This window comes from Eupeodes corollae, chromosome 1, assembly GCF_945859685.1.
Source record: "Eupeodes corollae chromosome 1, idEupCoro1.1, whole genome shotgun sequence".
NCBI classification, from domain to species: domain Eukaryota; kingdom Metazoa; phylum Arthropoda; class Insecta; order Diptera; family Syrphidae; genus Eupeodes; species Eupeodes corollae.
The window spans coordinates 264,879,754-264,901,061 of record NC_079147.1 but is presented as its reverse complement, the minus strand read 5'-3'; the positions used below and the strand labels follow the sequence as shown (position 1 = coordinate 264,901,061).

At 33.6% G+C, this 21,308-nt stretch overlaps 1 protein-coding gene across 6 annotated transcripts; it reads right to left on the bottom strand.

The window, feature by feature from the left end:
• Positions 1–1,821: 1,821 nt before the first annotated feature.
• On the bottom strand, positions 1,822–21,006 carry LOC129940342 (arylsulfatase B-like). Of its 6 annotated transcripts, none has more exons than XM_056048650.1 (7): positions 20,595–21,006; positions 13,285–13,430; positions 12,973–13,132; positions 12,493–12,719; positions 7,831–8,089; positions 2,776–2,933; positions 1,822–2,707 (listed from the first exon to the last, which is right to left on the bottom strand). In XM_056048650.1, the coding sequence occupies exons 2-7, from the start codon at positions 13,405–13,407 to the stop codon at positions 1,904–1,906; spliced, it is 1,731 nt and encodes a 576-aa protein (XP_055904625.1). In that variant the 5' UTR covers positions 13,408–13,430; positions 20,595–21,006; the 3' UTR covers positions 1,822–1,903. The 6 variants fall into 6 exon arrangements, with proteins under 6 accessions (XP_055904625.1, XP_055904628.1, XP_055904626.1 ...); XM_056048653.1 differs by lacking the exon at positions 20,595–21,006 and adding an exon at positions 20,380–20,511 and having other exon boundaries at positions 13,285–13,414; XM_056048651.1 differs by lacking the exon at positions 20,595–21,006 and adding an exon at positions 20,369–20,506.
• Between the last annotated feature and the right edge of the window lie 302 nt (positions 21,007–21,308).

Genomic DNA, 21,308 nt, shown 5'->3' with positions numbered 1-21,308 from the left:
TCCTCCTACCCGACCTTGACGAAGTGAAGATAGCTATATTTAAACTAAAGTCAAACAAAGCTGCTGGAGCTGACGGCTTTGCTGTCGAACTATTCAAAGCAGCAGGCGATGTCCTGGTAGAGATCTACTCATCTGCAAAATATGGTAGGAAGAAAGTATGCCCGATGAGTAGAATCTCAGCACAGTGTGCCCGATACATAAGAAAGTAGACCCCCTAAACTGCGCCAACTAACGAGGCATCAATCTCTTTAACATTGCATAAAAGATCCTCACTGCCGTATTATGTGGAAGCCGTTCGTCAACAAACTGATTGGTCCTTATCAGCGTTGCTTCAGACCAGGAAACTTCACTATCGATCAAATATTTACACTACGGCAGATCTTGGAAAAAACACTGTCATGCGACTTCTTTAACATCGTTCTGTAAAAAATTGTGCAAAGCTGAACCGTCAACACTAGAGGCACAATTTTATAAAGGTCCATCCAATTACTTGGATACGCAGATGATATTGACATAACTGTAAGATCAAAGCGTGATGTCAGTGGAGCGTTTTTGAGCATTGCGACGGAAGACCAAGTATATGCAGTCATCAAAAAAGGACACTGAATAACGACGTCTTGGAAAAAACGTCATCATGGACCGCTATAACTTTGAGGTAGTTAAGGACTTTGTATACCTAGGCACAGCTATTAACACAGACAACGATAACAGCGCTGAAATCAAACGAAAAATAACTCTTGCAAATCGCCGCTTCTTTGAACTTAGAAGGAAATTGAGATGTAGAGTCCTCTCTCGAGCATCTTAAATCACCATCTATAAGACACTCATCAGCCTGGTTCTCATTGAGGCCTCTCATGAGGCCTGAACCCTGTCAAAAAAAAATCAGAGCGTCTTATAATGCTTTGAGAGAAAAATTCTTCGGGTGATTTTTGTCTTCGGATCTAATCCCGAGAGACGGCGCAGTAGAGGAAGACCGTGACTCAGGTGGCGCACCCAGGCCGGAGAAGAATTCAACCAATTTAGCGTGCGAAACTGGAGAGAGGTAGCTAGAGACCGAGCTGGCTGGAGATGCACGTTGGTTGAGGCCGTGTGCCGCCCGGTAAGTAAGCAATTTTCACGACAAGAATTATTTCTAAAGAATTTGTCAAATCTGCGCAAGCAGTTCTTACAATTGGAAAATAAACTTTAAATGGCACAGGCAGGTATTGAACCCAAGACCTCTGGCATCACGCCACGGTTACTCCTCTAATCTAAGTTACATAAATGTCCTATTTGAAAACGGTTCTAGGTATATTTAACTGTACTATAAAGTACAGACAGTCACTCTGCCTTTCCCTGCACATTACATTGTTCACTAAAATTTAAAACAAATGTATACCTTTTTCCGAATACCTATCCGGTGTCTTAGTTTTATTAGGTGTTTATTTAAAAAAAGAAACATAATTAACTCCCTAAACGGGTTCATTCATAATTCAGTATTACTTGGAGGGCCAAGAACTACAATATGTACCCACATTTTTACCATCATATGTCATTCAGAAACCTGCTAATGTTTTTTCAAATGGATAAAATAAATTGAAATTCAGAATTGGGTAAAAGCGCCTTGAAATGCCAACTATTTTTTGGAACTCAACAAAGTGTGACTTTAAGGCGGAATTAACGTTGGACCTTGTTATTTGAAGCTAACATTTTATAGAGTCTCACACAAATCTGTGTTCTGTTTGCTCCAAAACGTCCTTCTCCTGCAGAGTTGTAATGAAAATTGATCGCAAAATAATTGTAAATACAATTTTATATCTTATAAATATATATTTAATAATTAGTTAATAAAAAAAACCTACATTTAAAACTTATTTATATCCACTTTGAAGAAACAAATAGAAACTAGGTATAAGTACATTTATCACAATTTTCTTAAGACTAATAACAAAGATATTGTTAAATTAAATGCCGAATTATTGATTGCACTTGAACTGCTAGTCGAGTCTTTCCACCAAGTCCAAGTGTTATTGTGCAATCCAGGATTTGCCAAAGGATCTCCAGGTAACCAAGCAATTTCAACAGCACTTTGTCGGTAATATTCAACATCAGCTTCTAGCTCAGCAATTATATGAGGATGCTCAGCAGCAATATTATACATTTCGCATGGATCTTTCTCAATGTCAAACAAACATGGAGCAATAGCAGGTTCACATTTGTAAGCCTTCAATTCTAATGTTGTTAGATTTTTAGTATTACACTCATAAGTCGCTTCAATTCTTAGCTCTTCAATATCAATTGCTGACAGATTAGAACTTCGGAATGCTTTTGATACCTGTGATTCTAAAATAAGATCAGAGTATTGGGATAATCTTGGATCAGGATTATCTTCAAGATCACCCAGCCAAGTAGCATACTTTGGGCAGAATTCCGTACCGTTGATGTATTTTAAGTTTGATCGCTGATATGAAACATATCCATCAATATCGTCCAGGACATGAATGAAATTTCGTGGTTTTGGCCGATAGTTATTGATAAGCGTTGGCCAAAGATTTATGCCATCGATTTTTAAATTCGATGGAAGTTTAATGCCAGCTGCTGAAGCCAGCGTTGGAAGCCAATCAATTGAGTGAATCAGTTGATGTGAAACTAGTTTGGATTTTTTGATTAGAGGACTCCAAATTGCTCCAGCTGATCGAATTCCACCCTCCCAAGGTGATTGTTTTTGCTAAAGACAAAGTGTTATATATTAGGTCGTTTGTGGTTGATAAAATACAATTTTATATATGTACTTACACCTCTGAAGGGATAATTTGATCCAGCATTACTGTGGACTCCTTGTGTAGGTGCTCCATTATCAGAATAGAATAGAATAATGGTATTGTCAAGCATTTTTCTCTCACCAAGACTTCCTATTAGTTTTCCAACACTTTCGTCAAGTTTTGAAATCATAGCTGAAGAGAAAATATTAATTTGTAGGTCAATGACATTTGTTTATGAAAAAAACGACATTTTAAGATTTAAAAGAGCTTTTATTTTGAACAAATATCTTAAGGATGGCTCCAAAGCTATCAACCGCTGGGTGCTAAGGGTTTAAGATCATATAAAGTAACAATAATTCATGCCAATGAGCAAATTCAGAAGACATAAGGGAGCTTAAATTGCCTTTCATTTAAACCAAATTTATTGGAAATTTGACTGTAAAGTTGGTGAAGAACAATGGGCAGGTTCAGGCAACATAAGGGTCTTCATTTGCAGTTAACTTTTTTTTTTTTTTTTTATAACAAGCGCACACTCAAGGGGACTTATTACCCTTATTATGTAGACACAGTGTGAGCACTAGGAAAAGGAGATACGTTCTTTGAACGTATATTTTGACCAAGGCAACTAATTAGTTTTCAAAGTGTCATGAATTTCAAATTCAGAACTTTTTTTTACAAACCTCTACTTTAAGCTCATACTACAAAAACTACGAAAATCAGTATTGTCTACAAAACACTCCTCAAGCAAGCTACAAGTCCATCACGATTTGTATTTTGTATTGTAAAGAAATATTACTTATTTCTTTAGAAGGTAAGAAGAAATGGTATAATGAAAAGTGTGAAAATGCAAAAAAAAAGTCCTTCTATTGGTTAAAAAAACTGAGGAAAATGCGTCACAAAGTATTAAAGAAATTTATCTTCAAACGAATAAAGCTTACAAGAATCTTTGTAAAAACACAAAAAAGGGGTACGCCAAATCTATTGGCTCAAAACTGAAAGAGGTGAAGACGTCTAAGGACCGGTGGAATTTAGCTAAAGAGCTGAAAATAAATGTATTTGTGAAAGGAATTGCTTTGGCTTGTGCAGACTTTAAAGAATATTTCTTAGTGCTACTCAACCCACTCATGCCTTCAGTGCATATCGAAAGCATGTCTCAAAATCTTGCTGTTTCTCTTCTCGACAACCCCCAGCCATATGAGTTCCTTACCAAAGCCCCACAATCAACAATAAATATATTAGCTAAACTTTTTAATCGAATGCTGGAATGTGGAAAAGTGGAATAAGATTTCAAAAAAAACTACTGTTTTCCTAATTTACAAAAGAGGTGATCAGAACATCGTCCAAAACTAAAGAGGGATATCGTTTATGGATACTATTGCAAAAATCTTTGCCGGAGTTCTATTATCAAGACTGCAACAATGTTAAAAGGAATATAGTATACTAAATGAGTTCCAAGCTGGATTTCGAGAAGGCTACAGCACTGCTGATAATCTGTTTAACCTCTTCAATGTCATAAAACTTCAAATGAATGACAACAAGAAAGTTTACTGTTTCTTCATTGACTTTAAAACGGCAAATCTTAGGGATTTCTGAGAAACTCATCCGAATTATAAGAGATCTGTATGATAAAACAACGGCTGCGGTTGGGGGACAATTGTCCGACTGGTTTGAAACAAGGTTGCTTGCTGAGTCCACTATTTTTTGCACTCTATAAATTCGATTGCTTATGTATGCGGATGACATTGTGCTGATAGGCTGATAAGCCAGACATTCTACAAGGCATGATAAATAAAATGGCAGAATACTGTCAACGGTGGAATCTTGTTATAAACCTGGAGAAATCGACAGGTATTTAGAAAAGGAGGTGGTAGACTTAGCCAACAAGAAAATTGCAAATATAAGTACCTTGGTATATGGCTAACTTCCGGACTAAGCCTAACGGAACACTTCAAAAAACGAGCTAAACAAGCTAGATAGAACTTAAATTGTACGTGGAATCGGTTTATCACTAAAAAAGATGTCAAATTAACTTCTAAGATCGATATCTTTAACGCGGTTACCAGGGCTATTCTCGGTTATGGTGCACAAGTATGGGGGGACTTAGAACATGATGAAGTGGACAAGATGCAAAGATACTTCTACAAAAAAGTACTGGGTCTGCCAAGTGTGACGCCCAACTATGTCTTGAACCTTGAATGTCCGTTGAATCCTGTCTTTGAGTACACGATGAGATGCCATTTGTACTATGTGGGAAGAGTTCTCAGTGCTTACGCGAATAACATGTTACCAACATTTTTAGCCAAGCTGATAATTGAAATGAAGATTTTCAATCGGGAAGATGTAGAGCAGTTGGATGAGATCGTATTTAACAAAACTCTGTTTAAGCTGGTTATGGATGGCGTAGCAGTTAAAACAATCGAGCGCGAGCACAACAAACGAGAACACACAGCTTATAACATTTGCTTGAATATACTGCTGGTAAAGTTTACGTGTTGGATGTCTCCACACTGAAAGCAAGAGCAGGGCTCGTTATGCTCAATGAAACACGAAGGACAGAACATGAAAATCTAAACTGTACTCTCTGCAATTCAAACGAAGAAGAGACCCTTGCACATTTTGTGGGAACTTGACCAATTTTAAGAAGTATTCGCCGAGAGACATTAGGAAGTGGTTCACTTGATATGAACACTATAATAGATCTACTGAAGTTCTTAGAAAAAACGACACACGACAAAAATCATTGTTGAACCTTTTTGTTTAAAGAAATAATAACACGTTTGTTAAATAATTACTAATTCTACTCGTATAAGAACTAAATCAAATCATAAAAATATAAGAAACAATAAAGTAAAATAAACAACATTACTTACTTACTTATTAACTTCCCATAGGAAGTTATTGTAATGGGTCCGATTTGTCAAATTGAAAGTTTTGACATTTCTCGACGTTTCAAGGTCCCTAGAGTCGAAATAAAAGATTTTTAGAAAGATGTCTGTGCGTGCGTGTGTACGTACGTTCGCGACGTTTTTTTCGTCGTCCATAGCTCAAGAACCAGAAGAGATATCGACTTCAAATAAATTTTGTTATACAGATAATAAAGCAGAAAGATGCAGAAAGGGCTCTCAAGAAAATTGCGTGGGTGGTTTTTTCACCATAGCAGTTTAAAAAAAAGGTGAAAATTTTGGTTAACCCTAAATAATATATTGTAACGTGATACCAAACAGGTATATTTTTTGAACAAAATCAATTTAACGGTTTTATTATAAATCAATAAAACTGAAAAAAAAATTTTGTCACCTCCAAAATTTTACGACTGAAATACGATTTCATCTCTAAAACAATTGTGTGCAACGAAGAATAATGTTTTTGACATCTGATAATATTTTGAGAAAAATTGAATTGACAGTTTTTATTACGAAAAATAAAAACCTAAAAAAAATGTATAAAAGTTGACAAAAATTGATTTTCGACTCAAATATCTTTTCAAAACTTTGAGATTTTGGCTTTAATTTACTTTTATCTTTCAAAAAATCTTGTTATCAACATTCAGTTACAGTTTGAAAAAAATCGATTTGACAGTTTTTGTACAAAAAATTAAAAACCGAAAAAAAAATTAACAAAAGTTCGTAAAAAATGATTTTCGACTCAAATATCTTTTTAAAACTTTGAGATAATAGGTTCTTACTAATTTTTTCTTATAAAAAATATTGTTTTCAACATAAGGACAAATTTTGAGAAAAATCTAATTGACAGTTTTCTTTACAAATAATAAAAACCTAAAAAAAATGTATAAAAGTTGGTAAAAATTGATTTTCGACTCAAATATCTTTTCAAAACTTTGAGATATTGGCTTTAATTTACTTTTATCTTTCAAAACATCTTGTTGTCAACATTTAGTTAAAGTTTGAAAAAAATCGAATTGACAGTTTTTGGACAAAAAATTAAAAACCGAAAAAAAAATAACAAAAGTTCGCAAAAAATAATTTTCGACTCAAATATCTTTTGAAAACTTTGAGATAATAGGTTCTTACTAATTTTTTCTTTTAAAAAATATTGTTTTCAACATAAGGACAAATTTTGAGAAAAATCTAATTGACAGTTTTCTTTACAAATAATAAAAACCTGAAAAAAAATGTATAAAAGTTGGTAAAAATTGATTTTCGACTCAAAAAGCTTTTCAAACATTAAAAATATTGGCTTTAAACATATTTTATTTCAGAGAAAATATTGTTTTCAATATTCAGCAATTTTTATACAAAAATCAAACAGTCCGTTTTTTTCATAAAAAATAAAATCTACAAAAAATAGTGCGCAAATTTGGTAAAAATACATATAGTCAAACTTTTAAGCAAGACAAATCGACCGACGGGATAGGAAGTTATCAGTGTGGGTCGCATCCCAGCCTCTTTTTTCTTTTTCAAATTATTAAGGAACCCTTTTTCAGAAAACATTAAATAAAATTGTGCAGAAAATAAACAAATTATAGAGTAGTAATGCTCAGCTTTTACTTGAATGAAAAAACATGATCAGTTGTCATTTTGACATAAGTTGACTTGACTTGATAGTTAAGGAGATTTTTCTTGACTTACTTTTCAATAAAGTTGCCTTAATTGGAAGGCATTTTTTGGGCCGCTGACCAATCGATACTAGAAACTTGACTTACTTTCAAGTCCCTTATGTCGCCTGAAGCTGCCCAACCTATCTAACTATCAAGGCAATCCCACTAATGTCAAAATGACAGCTAATCATAATTTCTACATTCAACTGCCTGAGGATTGTTTTGTAGACAGTTGGAGACAAGTAGAGGTTAATTAGGTAAAGATCCGAGTTTTGAATTCTATGACACTTAAAAAACTAACTAGCTGCCTTGGTGAAAATGTACGTTCACAGAACGCAGTTGGCGGGAAAGGAAGTCCTTAATGTTGTCTGAACCTGCCCAATGATAGCAAATGTCAAATTGACATTTGTAAAGTAAACAAATACAAATAACACTTTAATGCGTTAAACTTATCATTAGAGGACAATTTTTCTAGCAACATGTTTATATTTTCACCATTTTATTAAATTAAAAAACAATTAACTAACTTACCTGCATAAATTCTTCTTTTCGGATCGCTAATGTGACTGAATTTTGCTATTTCCTCAGGTGGAGCCTGCATAGGATTATCTTCGTTTCCTGTGTGCACAGCCAAATGACTCATTAGCAAGAATAATGGTTGATTTTTATTGTGTTTTTTAACAACTCTAATAGCCTCGTTTGTGAAATATTCCGTCGCATATATTCCTTGACCTTCTTCGTTGATATCGAGATTCCTTCTAAAATCATATCCTCGACTATAGTTCTTATTCTGAAATAAATTAAAACAGCATTATTTTGTTAGATTTGAAACTTACTTTAAATATGTTAGGACATTACATGGGTGCAATTCTCTCTTTAAACAAAATTCTGGAGACAAAAGTTCTTAGATTCGTATAAAGGATGTTTATTTAGAAGTATGTTAGGTTTAAAATTTTTTGGAGTTGATGTTTTTGACAGCTGTCACTTGATTTATTTTACGTTTCATTTCATACTGAGCCTTGTTCTAAAGCGTTTGAAACAAACAACTTTTTCAAAAAGTTTAGGAATGCAAGAAAGTTTTGCAAATGGGTTGTTATATCGGCCTTGTCATACTAGAAAGTGTTCCTATTTTAGGAAAAGTTTGAACATGAACGTAAGGGGTTCAACTAAAGCATTTCTACACTTCTTTAATACTATCGGGGGAATACCATCGGGACTAGCTGAAGTAGTCTTCATTCAACACGGATAGAATATACTTCATCAACAACTATAGGGCTATTAATAAATGACTCACGGAAGGTAGTTGCAAGGCGTTAACGTTGTTATCTAATCAAAAGCAAAAATACTCCATTATGTAAATGGAGTATTTTTGATCAAAAGTTTCTGTAAGAGAAGTTAAGTGGAAAGCCATCGGATTTTTTCGTTAAGTTGACAAGTTTCCAAAATTTTTTGGAATTCTCTTTCAAAGAGGTGCTCATATCATAACATACGAAATTAGAAAGTGATTTAAATTCATCAAAGGGTTCAACATAAAAAGAGAAGTTGATTGGAGGCAGAGTTTTGAGGTAAGTTTTTAACACCTTATTTCCTTTGTTTCGCATTGAACGCATTTGTTTCGTGTATTTTTAGGATTTTAGCAAATTTTATACTACTTCAACAATATTAGAAAATGTTAATCGAGAATGTAAGTTTTGAATAGACTCAAACTTATTGGGGGAATATAAACGTTTAGAATAAAATTAGTCTTAGTCTGTATCATTATCTTTACAAAGACCAGTTCAATTGATAAATTGAAATGAAAAACCTTCAGACGAAGATAAAAATCCTTTTTTTTAATATTATGAGAACATTTTTATCTAAATTCTTTGCATTTTTGTAAACTTTGAACTTATTAAAGCCAAGTTTCTGTCAAAACGAATGCGTCGTTTGGAAAATTCGTTACTTATTTAAAACAGAAAACAAAGCTTTTTGGGTTACTGATCTTAGTATAACGAATAGATGACTTACAAGGTATGTTCTTGGTAGATACTAAATAAGAAATTATGTCTTCTGGGATTGTAACTGGGTCCAGACGAGATACAAACATTATTTTTAATTTGAAGACAGCTTTTATAGGGATGGAATTGGTTATTACTGTTCTAATAACGGAGACACTATTAGAATCTGAGTGTGAGTAAGATATCGGAGGTATATAAGTTGTTCGGGTGGAATCTGTAATTATTGGGGTGATATTGAAATTTATTTGTTTTGAGGGTGGGGGTAGAATTATTAGCAAGCACTGAGTTTTTTCGGCTTCTTTTCTAAAACTTTTTCTTTTGTTTGTTCATCTGCAGAAGAGAAAGTAGTTGACATTTTGGGCTGTGCTTAATTATTAGTCAAAGTGGAACTATCAACCATGATGTTGAATTTAAAAACTGCAAATTATAAATCAACTTAAACCATTTCAAAAACGTTATTCTTATTGTCGGATATAATCATTATGCAGGTAATATCATTTTTAAAATAAACAATAATAGCTATCAGCTAAATTTAATTGCAGTCGATAGCATTATTCATTCGTGAGATATTCCGGGTCAACTAAATATTTCACTTTTATTTTAAACACAAAGTGAATTCTTTTGATAGTCGTTTCTTTATATTTTAATGATATGTTCTTATTGTATATAAATTACGAGCCACAATGTTTCTCCCCGATGAACTCCTAAACCACTTAACCGATTTTAATCAAATATGTATGTTCACCGTGTGCAGTTTGATCCAACTTGAAACATCTCAATTTATGATCCCAATGTTATTTTATTGCAAATTATTTGTCTATTATTTTACCGGTAGACATGTGCATTCAAGCGTCCACAGGTTTTTCTCAAAACCCACCTCTGTCTATCAACTCTTACCCTCATCTCCCAGTGGTGAAGATCGTGTGCACATTGAGTGACTTCCTGGCCACGTACAAACATCGTAGTTGCGAAGCACCAACAAGCCTCGCATATGGACGGATTTACTGTTGACACCCTTGGCAAACAAATTAAGGACAACAAATTTTGGATATGCACGTGGAATGTTAGGTCACTTAACAGACCACGTGCAGCCGGGGATTAGCGTAGGCCTTTGACTGCTATAAAGCAGACATCACCGACATCCAGAGTTACGATGCAATGGGCCGGGCAAAAAGAGGATGAAAAACTGCGATATTTACTATGGTGACTGCTACCACGAAAACCAACAGCGCTTATTTGGATGCGGCTTTGTCATTGGAGCCAGACTTAGGCAAGAAGTCTTGAGCCATAGGTAAGTACATCAACGAGCGCCTCATGACCAAACGCATCAAGGCTAAATTCGGCAACATTCACAACACCAAAGATATTTTCTTCGACCTCTTGACAAAACATATGAGCAGTGCCATAGTTGCGATATTAAAATTTTCCTTATCGATTTTAGTGCCAAACTAGGAAGGGAAGACATTTTTGGTGGAATAATCGGGAAAAACAGCCTTCAAGACAATACTTCAGAAAATGGATCAAGGCTCATAGATTTTATTGCGGTGCGAAACGTCATGGTAGCCAGTACGCGTTTTCCACACCTCAACATCCACAAAGGAACTTGTAGACCTCCAGATCAATCTACCGCCAACCAGATTGCGATCAACGCCAGACACCTTTTAGCATTATGATTGTCCGAACTTTCAGAGGAGCTAACATCGACTCGGACCACTACCACGTTGTAGCCAAGGTAGCACTTCGGGTTGAAAATAGGGAGATGCTGAGAGAAGGTACAACGTCGAACGGCTACAATCGCAAGAGATTGCCAAATCCTTCTCCGAACGAGTTAGAAGTAACCTCTCTCGAAGTTCTGTGCCGCTAACACAATGTATCGAAAAAATGTCGCGACATTGCCAAGATGCAATCAGTGAAGCCGCCTCTGAAGTGCTGTCATATGCGGCCTTGAAATCTATGAAAAGATGATGGGTGTTGATTTAACGTTTTTGGTTTTTTTTTCCAGGATCTGCCGTAATGTTAACATTTGACCGACTGTGGATTTTCCTGATCTAAAACCATACTGATAAAGACCTATCAGGTTATGTTGCCAATAGGCCTTAGACGTCCACATATTACTGCAGAGAAGATTGTGTAAGCGATATTACGTAAACTGATGCTCCTATAGTTGTTGCTGTTTAGAAGGTCTCCTTTTTAAGAATCGGGAAATGGAATACTAAGGTTCCATTCATCGGACGTGCTTACTTCCGACCATATCTTACAGATAAGTTGGTGCATGCTCCTAACCAACCAACTTATCTCCACCTGCTTTGAATGGCTCGGCTTTTAAGCCATGCTCGCTTTACTTCGTCTACGTCGGGAAGACGGAATTGTTATAATTTGTCGTCTTTGTTGAATGGATCATCCTGCTTGACAGCGGAATTCGGTCGTCGTCGCTGTTATACAGTCTCCAGAGGTGGTCCTTCCATATCCTCAGCATTGACTGCGGTTCAACTACGATGTTTCCACTTTCGTCTTTGCAGCCTTCGGTTCGAGGTTCATGTACTTGGGAATGTTCTTGTGAATTATATAAGTTTAAATTATACATAATATTAACTAAAGACTTTGTAATATACTCATTTGTTAGAAACTTGAATAAAATTATTATTAATGTATTGATTTTTGCTTTAGATCAACTGTACGAAAATTTCGATATACCAGTTAATCTATATAACAGCTTCAACGTTTCCGTCTTGGTTTGTAAATAATAATTTCTATGTAACAATGGTTAAGGCAGTACCGTTCTCCTTAAATAATTAACAACAATGTAATATCACAAAAAAACCTTAGCTACAGCAACGCTTGTCCGGGTCAGCTAATAATCTAAAAAATACAACTTTATTTGAAGTCAATATTCATCCGGGGTTCTTAAGACATGGCACTAGAAAAGCTAAGCTTCGGAGATCTAAAAACATACAATACAACATGAGACCTTGAAACGTCGAGAAATGTCAAAATTTTCAATTTGACAAATCTAGCCCATTAAAATGACATCCTAAGTGACCTTAATAACTAGAATTTTGTTTCGGTGTGAATCAGTCTCAAAATATCCTACTTGTTCAGAGAAATGGCTTTTAAAATAATCTTACTCCTTCATTGGTTATTTTTGTCTCAATACAACATATTTATAGTAAAATTATAATAACAATCATTTACTCACCAACATGGCCATATCGTGGACATAATAATCAATGTATCCTGAATAATAACCCACATGATAATCGAATCCTCTTAGCGTGGGCGTGTAAGCCTTCTTCGAGAAACCCAAATGCCATTTTCCAATTAAGTTCGTCGAATAACCAGCATCGCGAAATAGTTCTGGCATTGTGCGTTCATTCAACGGTAATCCCCATGGTTGATCGTTAATTATAACCGAATGCTGGGTGCCTTCATTATAATTTCAACGCACAAACACGCAACGGATAAACGGAGGTATATTTGCACAAAGCCCAGTCCAACAGTGGGTATGATGGAATAAGAGCGCAACCGGAAACCAGGATTAAAATTGAAACACAAAATAAAAGATTAAATTAAGAACATACAAAAGTTTAAAAAATTCAAATTAAAGGACAAAACCAATAAATTTCTCTCTCTCCCTGTCTCTGGCTTGTTAGGACCAAAAGGATATATTTTTACCTACCTGTATGGATGGGGTATTTTCCTGTTAGCAAAGTGGCACGTGACGGAGTGCACAAACTTGGCACATATAGTCGATTAAGAATTACACCGTTATAAGCGAGTGCGTCAATGTTCGGAGTTAAAATCTGATTCGAACCATGAAAGCTCACATCGTTAATTCCCTTTTTTTTGTTTTTAATTTTGGGTTCAAGTTGTTGTTTTTGTTTTTGTTGTTTGGTTTTTGATTGTTGAGTTCATGTAAAGTTCAGGAAATGCAAATTAATTAGAACTACTAAAGGAAAAAAAGAATTTAAATTGGAATTCGAATTCATACCATGTCATCTACCAGGATAATCACAATGTTGGGCTTTTGACCTTTGGAAGGTTTTGTTGTACGAGCATTGACATCATACGTGACACATGCGAGGCCAATGAGTAATAGTTGAAGAGTTGACATCGTGACACTGTTAATTGGAAATTCTAAAAATGAAATGGAAAATGCAATGTCAAGAATAAAATAGACAAAACAATTTATTTTTCGAATTGAGCAATTTTTTTTGTTTTTGGCATATCTTGTCTAGAATAGTTGAGAGCCATTAAGTTGTAACGTTGGGCTTGAAAAACAACACCAACGTTAAATCAAATTCAAATTGAAGCGAAACAAATTCTGAAAATGTGCCTCTACCAAAAGAATAAATTCCATTACTGGTCAGTCAACGTCAAGTGGTCAGCGTAAAAATGTTCTTTTGCTTTGTGAAATGGTTTAAGGTACTAAGGTTTATAACAGTTTTGAAGGGTTTCAAAATTTAAATGTCTAATATTTATTTATAATCGTATCGAAGTAAAAGAAATTGATAAAAAGTCTTTGATGAAAAAATAAAAACAGTTACACAGACAGAAAAAATGCATCCTCTTTACTTTTCAATAGTCATTTGACAATTGACTATTGGTCAATTTTCAATTTTTTTAAATTAAGGTTTTCATATTTAAATTTTTGGTATCCAATGCGACAATTTAGCCAAATTTCAAGTTGACGATTGTTAATATCACAGTCCGTTTCAGTTAAAAATCAGTGCGAGAGAAAAAAAGGAATTTTATTTCAATGAAGTTCAGATAATTGGAAAAAAAATCACATAAGCCGATTTTAAAAATTAATTTGAAATGCTGTTTTAAATTTTAGTAGAAAACTAATTCCGACAAAATAAAAGTGATCGGCTTCTTAACCTGACCACCCTCTCGAATAAATATTTCCTTGCAACAGGTGGAGAAAGTGGAGAGCTTTCAATACCTTGGAAGGACCGAACAAGATGTCATCTGCCGCATCGGCAAAGGAAAAGCGGCGTTCGGTATGCTGTCGAATATTTTAAGGAATAGCTCTATCAGCTTAAGAACAAAGCTACGACTGTTTAGCACAAATGTCGAATCTGTGCTTGTTTATGGGTGCAGCACCTGGAAGGTTACTTAAACCATTACAGGAAAGTTGCAAACCTTCGTGAATATGTCTTCGCAACATATTAAGGATTTTCTAGTCAAACCGAATATCCAATGAGGTCCTTCATAGAATGACAGGTAAGGAACCTATAGACTCTATTAAGTGGCGTAAGTGGCAATGGATTAGACATACGCTTCGAAAAGATAACGACTGCATCGTAGGCCAAGCAAAGAGGTATTATTCTCAAGATATTCGACTCAATTTTTTTTAATCATGTATAATATTTTATTTTGTATTTAAAGACTGACAAGCTAAATGTAAACAAAATATTTTTGTAAAAGATAAAATTATTCCTGAGCCAATCGAAATCGAGTTTTACCAAAAAACTGTTATGCTATATACCTAAAGCTATGAAAAACGTGAATACTGTCAGAAAATTATCACTCAACGAAATTCTGTAAACGCTCCAAAAGAATGGTTTAGATTAGAATAAGAGATTATAATCCAAAAATCGTTTCAACTACGGAAAAGATTAAATTATAAACTACTTCTGTCGGAGCCAGTAGAGTCAATACCCTCCTGATGTGCTGATATATGCACCTGCAATTAGAGCATCGCATAACATAAAGAAGAACAAGATTGTTTACGAACGAATTTTATAAGAATGCCAGTCCAGCACATATTAATGACATTTTCAGGTTATTCAGCGACATTTTTGAAACAGAAATCATTCGAACCTCGTTCAAAGAATTGCTCATATAACTGATATTAAAAAAAGGCAACTCTAGAACCATAGTAGATTGTCTTTCTTGCTCCTTAATAGGCTTATAGCCTGGGCTGACAAAAAAAAATTATTCAAACTGCGTATCGTAACAACTAATTTTATCGAACTAAATATTTAGAAGTTGACTACACTTTGTATCTCCGCAAAAATGATAAACATTCTAGTGTTGGGATGTGGGATGTTAAAAATAGATCTGACGTTTTTTCAACAAATAAAGGTTTTCAAAGATGTGTTTTGAGTACACGACATTCACACCGAGCTTCCAAGAGTATTTATTGTGAAAGATCTAAGAATTAACGTTCTATTGTATACTAATGACATTTTAATACTCTCTGAATGTGCAACTTTAGTACAAGTTCTCTGAATGTGCAACTTTACTAGAAGTTGGAAAAAAAGTTTTATTAACTACTGCGCCAAATGGAGTATAACAGTCAATCTTGAAAAATCAGAAATAGTGATCTCTCGAAATGTGGAATGGAGAATTTGTCAATTCCTCGCAAGAGGTAGTAACCGTGAAAAGACTTTAGATGGCATAGGCAGGATCGAACCCAAGACCTCTGGCCTAACAGTCCAACGCACGCAGTGGCTTGCTCAATTTAAATACAAGGGCCTTCCGGAATTGTACCATTAAATTATGTACGATTTGTAACTAACCTCGACGCAACCTTGCTGGATACTTTTGCTGGAAACCATCACTTAACCAAAACCCAGTTCCTAGATTGGTTAAATGATCAAAATTGAATTGAAGTTACTGTAGTTGAAAGTCCTTTCTGCATTTTTTGATCTTATTATTTATAAAACGAAATTTATTTAAAGTCGATATCTCAGACGCTTGTACCCGTGGGATGATGGTGAGTGCGTTGGATGGTCGTGCCAGATGTCTTGGCTTCAATCCCTGCTTGTGCATTCGAAAGTTCTTTTCACCGGTATTGCTTCTTGCGGCGAATTGACAAATTCTCCAAAAGTTATTCTTGCTTTCTCGAATTAGCCGTGCAGATTCGGCTTAAAACTATAGGTCCCCTCCATCCCTGACAACAGTACTCGCACACAGAAATGGTTGAGTGTTGTTAGTTTCTAGGCTCTAGGCGCCATCTAATTTATTTATTTATATCAGATGGTTCTTGAGATATGGCTCATGAAAATGTATCCCGAACGTAAAAACCCTTTTATTTCTATTCTGGGGAAATTGCAAATTCGAAAAATCGAACCGTTTATAAAAAACTTTCAATGGAAAGTAAATAATCAATTTAAAAACTGTAAACAGGCGTATCTTTCACAATCAAAGAATTCAAATATCGCGACTAAAAATGTGGTGAACGTGAAAAATAAGAATACAACTTTCAAAAAAAAAAAAATAATAAATGTTTTGTTTAGGTTTTTACTTGTCAATTGAGTCTTGGCAAATATTATTTATTTAATAAGTGTAGCGGAGTGTTCATTTCTTTATTTTTAGTCAGAAACTTTGAGGATGCCAACTTGTGGAAAAATCGTAGGTGTTTTTCAAAGCAAGAAGAAGAGCAATCATTTTTGAGACGCTTTTAACCCAAGATCCAAAAAAAGTGAATTTCTTAAAACTAGAGCAAGAATCTTAAGGTGCTTTTTATTTAAGTCTGATATTTTTAACTTTATCTTACTAAAGATTTGTAAGATGTGGGGAAGTAAGAAACAGATAAATTTTGCATCAATGGAAATGAGTTTACACACTAAATTGTCAAAAAATAGAAGCCTCAAAAACGTTTAACATTTACTAAGTCAAAAATTGTAAGTTTAAATATATTTGATTAATATTTTAAGCTGTTAATAAATTTAAAAAACCTCAAAAAATTAGGGAAGTCTTAGTACCTAACATGTTTTCTGTGTTACCAACCAAAGAAGATAACTTCTTGTTTACCATGTACAAATCCTAAGTAGGTATTTACCTACTTCTGCGTTGACTTTTATTGTCTTTAAATAACAGTTTAACAAGTATAATTATTAAATAAACTTTTATCTATTACCAAATTTAAGTTAACGTTATGAGAGTAAAGATAATTGGTACCTTGCTTTATGGTATTTTCACTTTTTTTTTGGGTTATGCACATTTAATTTCTAAGACATATCATCATTGTGACCAAATCTTTTCGTATTAAATGAGGTCATTTTTTTATTGCGATTGTCTAAGGCTTATTAAATGTTCCATCAATTATTTTAATTATGGCATAGTAAATTATCATTCAGACAATTTACATTACGATAAAATTTGCTGCTGTTATTCAAATTTATTTTCTTTAAAAAGCTTTTTGCGAAATATGTCTTATATATAACAATTACAAACAAAGTAACAACAATGATTAAAAAAGAATTTAATTTAATTCACCCCATGTAAAAAAAATTTACATTTTGAACTTGACAATTTTTAAACTTAACCAAACTGTCAATGTTAAAAACACTTACAAAGACTGTGTAGATAACAGAACTATCAATGGTTTTCATAGAAGAATTTGTTAAGACACAAAATGTATAAAGCTAATAGCCCCACAACTTTAACTACAAAATGGTTTTTATGTAAACAAAAATACTTCGTAGAGGATTTAATTTCCTATTTCTAAGACCTTTTATGCACCTTATTGGTAGAACTTTTTAGAACATTAAATCTTGAAAAAATATCATCCAAAATTTGACATTTAACATCGAGAATACTTTGCCGAAAAAGTAACTAAACTCCAATAATTATTATATATTATAGCTAATTAGAACTTCCTCAACTAAAAATTTTCCTATTGCAAAGAGTCGCATCTCAACTCCTTTTTACTCAATGCTTTTTCTATTGACTACTCCGAATGGTGTTTTCGAGAAGTTTTCCTGTTTCTGGTTTAGAAAAATTACAAAACGCGCACTATTCGTGATATTTTTATATACTTATCGTATTATCTTGATATATAAGTAATATTAGAAGTAAGTAAGTATATTTTTAAGTAATACAAAATGAACTTTGCCTGAGGGCCTTTTTCATTCGAGTCAGGTTTTTGAGAAATTAATTCTTAAAATTGGAATAAAACATGGATAGAGGGATTTTTGAGGCTATCTAAATTTATGAAGTAGCTTTTCATTCAATAAAATCTGAAATAGTTTTTTTTTTATATTCAGTTGAAATATTTATATTATTGTATATAATATTCGATAAAAAAAAATTCATGCTAAGAAGGGTTTCAACAGAAAAAGGCAAAACGGTTTGTAAGTAAGTTTTGATCTTGTAATTGATCTGTTGTCTACACAATTCTACTCTACCCAATTTTTAAAATTTATTAAAAATATAAAAATAATGGTTACAACGGGAATTTTAAACGCAAGGCAAATAGTTTAAATTTTAGGTTTGATTCAGAATCACTCCTTAAAATAAAGTACAAAACGTATTTTTCAAAACTATGAGAGAGTATCCAATTCAAAGTTTTCTCAAAACTCCATAATAGAAGACTCATAAATAATGAGATTTTCCAGAAACTACATGTGATACTTAAATTATTTATATTTTTTTAAGAAAACAAATGTTTGTCCTTTGTAAAATCATCATAAAGTTGGTTGTTAAGAGATATTTTGATTTTTATCTTATCCTTAAAAAACCCGGTTTTGGTTGTTTTTAACATTTTTAAAGAGGCATATTTTCAGAAAAATTTGAAGGAAAGATTAGATTGTATTGTATGTTTGTTTTTGGGAGATAAAAAACAAACTCATCCTCATTCATCCTCACTCATAATCACTCATCCTCATTAATCCTCACTCATGCTAACTCATCCTCACTCATCCTCACTCATCCTCACTCATCCTCACTCATCCTCACTCATCCTCACTCATCTTCACTCATCCTCACTCATCCTCACTCATAATCACTCATCCTCACTCATCCTCACTCATCCTCACTCATCCTCACTCATCCTCACTCATCCTCACCCATCCTCACTCATCTTCACTCATCCTCACTCATAATCACTCATCCTCATTAATCCTCAGTCATCCTCAGTCATCCTCACTCATCCTCACTCATCCTCACTCATCCTCACTCATAATCACTCATCCTCACTCATCCTCACTCATCCTCACTCATCCTCACTCATCCTCATTCATAATCACTCATCCTCATTAATCCTCAGTCATCCTCAGTCATCCTCACTCATCCTCACTCATCCTCACTCATCCTCACTCATAATCACTCATCCTCACTCATCCTCACTCATCCTCACTCATCCTCACTCATCCTCACTCATCCTCACTCATCCTCACTCATCCTCATTCATAATCACTCATCCTCATTAATCCTCAGTCATCCTCAGTCATCCTCACTCATTCTCACTCATCCTCACTCATCCTCACTCATCCTCACTCGTCCTCACTCATCCTCACTCATCCTCACTCATCCTCACTCATTCTCAGTCATCCTCAGTCATCCTTAGTCATCCTCAGTCATCCTCAATCATCTTCACTCATCCTCATCAATCCTCACAACTAATAACTCATCTTCACTCATTCTTACTTATCCTTCATTCATACTCACACTCGACAAGCAACATTGCATTATTTTTGAATATTATTTTAAAAATGTCACACAAGAAACTTTAGCAATAAAATTATAAATAATAATTAAACTTGCATTGTTAAAATCTTGATCAATATTGTTTTCGATAACGCAATCAGCATAGTAAATTAAGTAAGAAGTTTTTAACATACATTTTATTTGTTATATCAGTTATTAAAAAACTCTACACAGACCACAGAACTGTATTCTTTTCACTTATTTTATTTTTTAATTTATGAATTAAAAATCGATTAATTAAGAAATCATTTTCGGATTCATCATAGAAAATTATTTAAACTTTTAATACAATTCTCGTTGCTATACCATTTATTTTTAAATATTTCACTACAATAATAAATCTTTTTATTTAAATTTAAACAATATTAAAAACTGGCTAAATTGAATGCAATAAAATCACAGCAAGGTTTAACGAGTATTTAAACAAACTGACGTACATTTATTGAATCACAAGTTTGATTAAAATGTCCTTCACACTCTTTTTACAATTTTCATTTAAGATTATAAATTTTAACAATATGTACAAGTGTACATATAATAAAACAATAACATGTAAAAAACAAAACAATTTAAGGCCTTTTTTTCACGTTAAGAACAAGCCTCCCACAACTGCCATAGATTACAGAATATCTTACTATTATCTTACTTTGTCACGCTTGGCTTATGGACTTAAGGGTTTTATGTTAAGAAAATTACGATCACTAATTGGCATTAAAGCACATTCACTAGCACGACTTCTCTTAGCCAGATAAATTCAAACACTGTTCTGGCTAAAGCTAATTTGTAAATAAGTCTGAAGAAAAAACGTTTAAAATTCAAACTTAACCTGAACTTAACACACACCCTCTCTATATACTCTACCTCCTTCAATGTCACAGTCACAGTTAGCAGCTTGATTTAAGTCAAAAGATATAATACATAATTTCAATTTCCGATTTCGTAGCTTTTTTTAATTTGTATTTTCATAAAGTAGTTAGCTTCTACTGTTGTGTATCTATTGGATATCATTTGAAGCTTGAAGCACGTGAAGCTCTAAATATCGAGTCAAAAAAATTAGAATATTTTCGACTTGAAAATATAAACAACACACGTATTGTTCAAATAACACACGTACTAACAAGAGCTTATTCGTTCTTCTTCAAGGAATCATAAAACGATAATTTGGAAATATCATCAAGGTTATAATTATTTACATTAATTTCCGATTAAAAGAATAGTTCAATGTATAGTGAAGAAACGCGACGACGACGCGACGCCTGCCGGTCTAAAAGTTCTAATAAAATTACTTATAGAACTGTGACACATGATGAAACAGTTGATACACTATATACACTTAGAGAAAAGCCTGTGTAACATTTGCATCTATTGACATTTCGGGGAGTTTTTTTTTAAAATCTAAACTGCTTTAGAAATAAAAAGTAATGAGGAAAATATGTAAAAATGAAATACGAAAATTATAACAAAATATTGTGAGATATTTGGGGTCAAATTAATTTCCACTTTTTCTAAAATTCTTATAGTAAAATCCACGATTTAGATAATAAAGACCTCATAAATGACTTTTAGATTATTAAT

Bases quoted from the DNA above. Each gene is read 5' to 3' on its own strand.
- LOC129940342 (XM_056048650.1), bottom strand. From the start codon at position 13,407: ATGTCAACTCTTCAACTATTACTCATTGGCCTCGCATGTGTCACGTAT. The intron at 12,720-12,972 runs GTAGGTAAAAAT...ATTATAATGAAG, and splicing joins AAAATACCCCATCCATACAG to GCACCCAGCATTCGGTTATA. The intron at 8,090-12,492 runs GTGAGTAAATGA...AATTTATTTCAG, and splicing joins TCCACGATATGGCCATGTTG to AATAAGAACTATAGTCGAGG.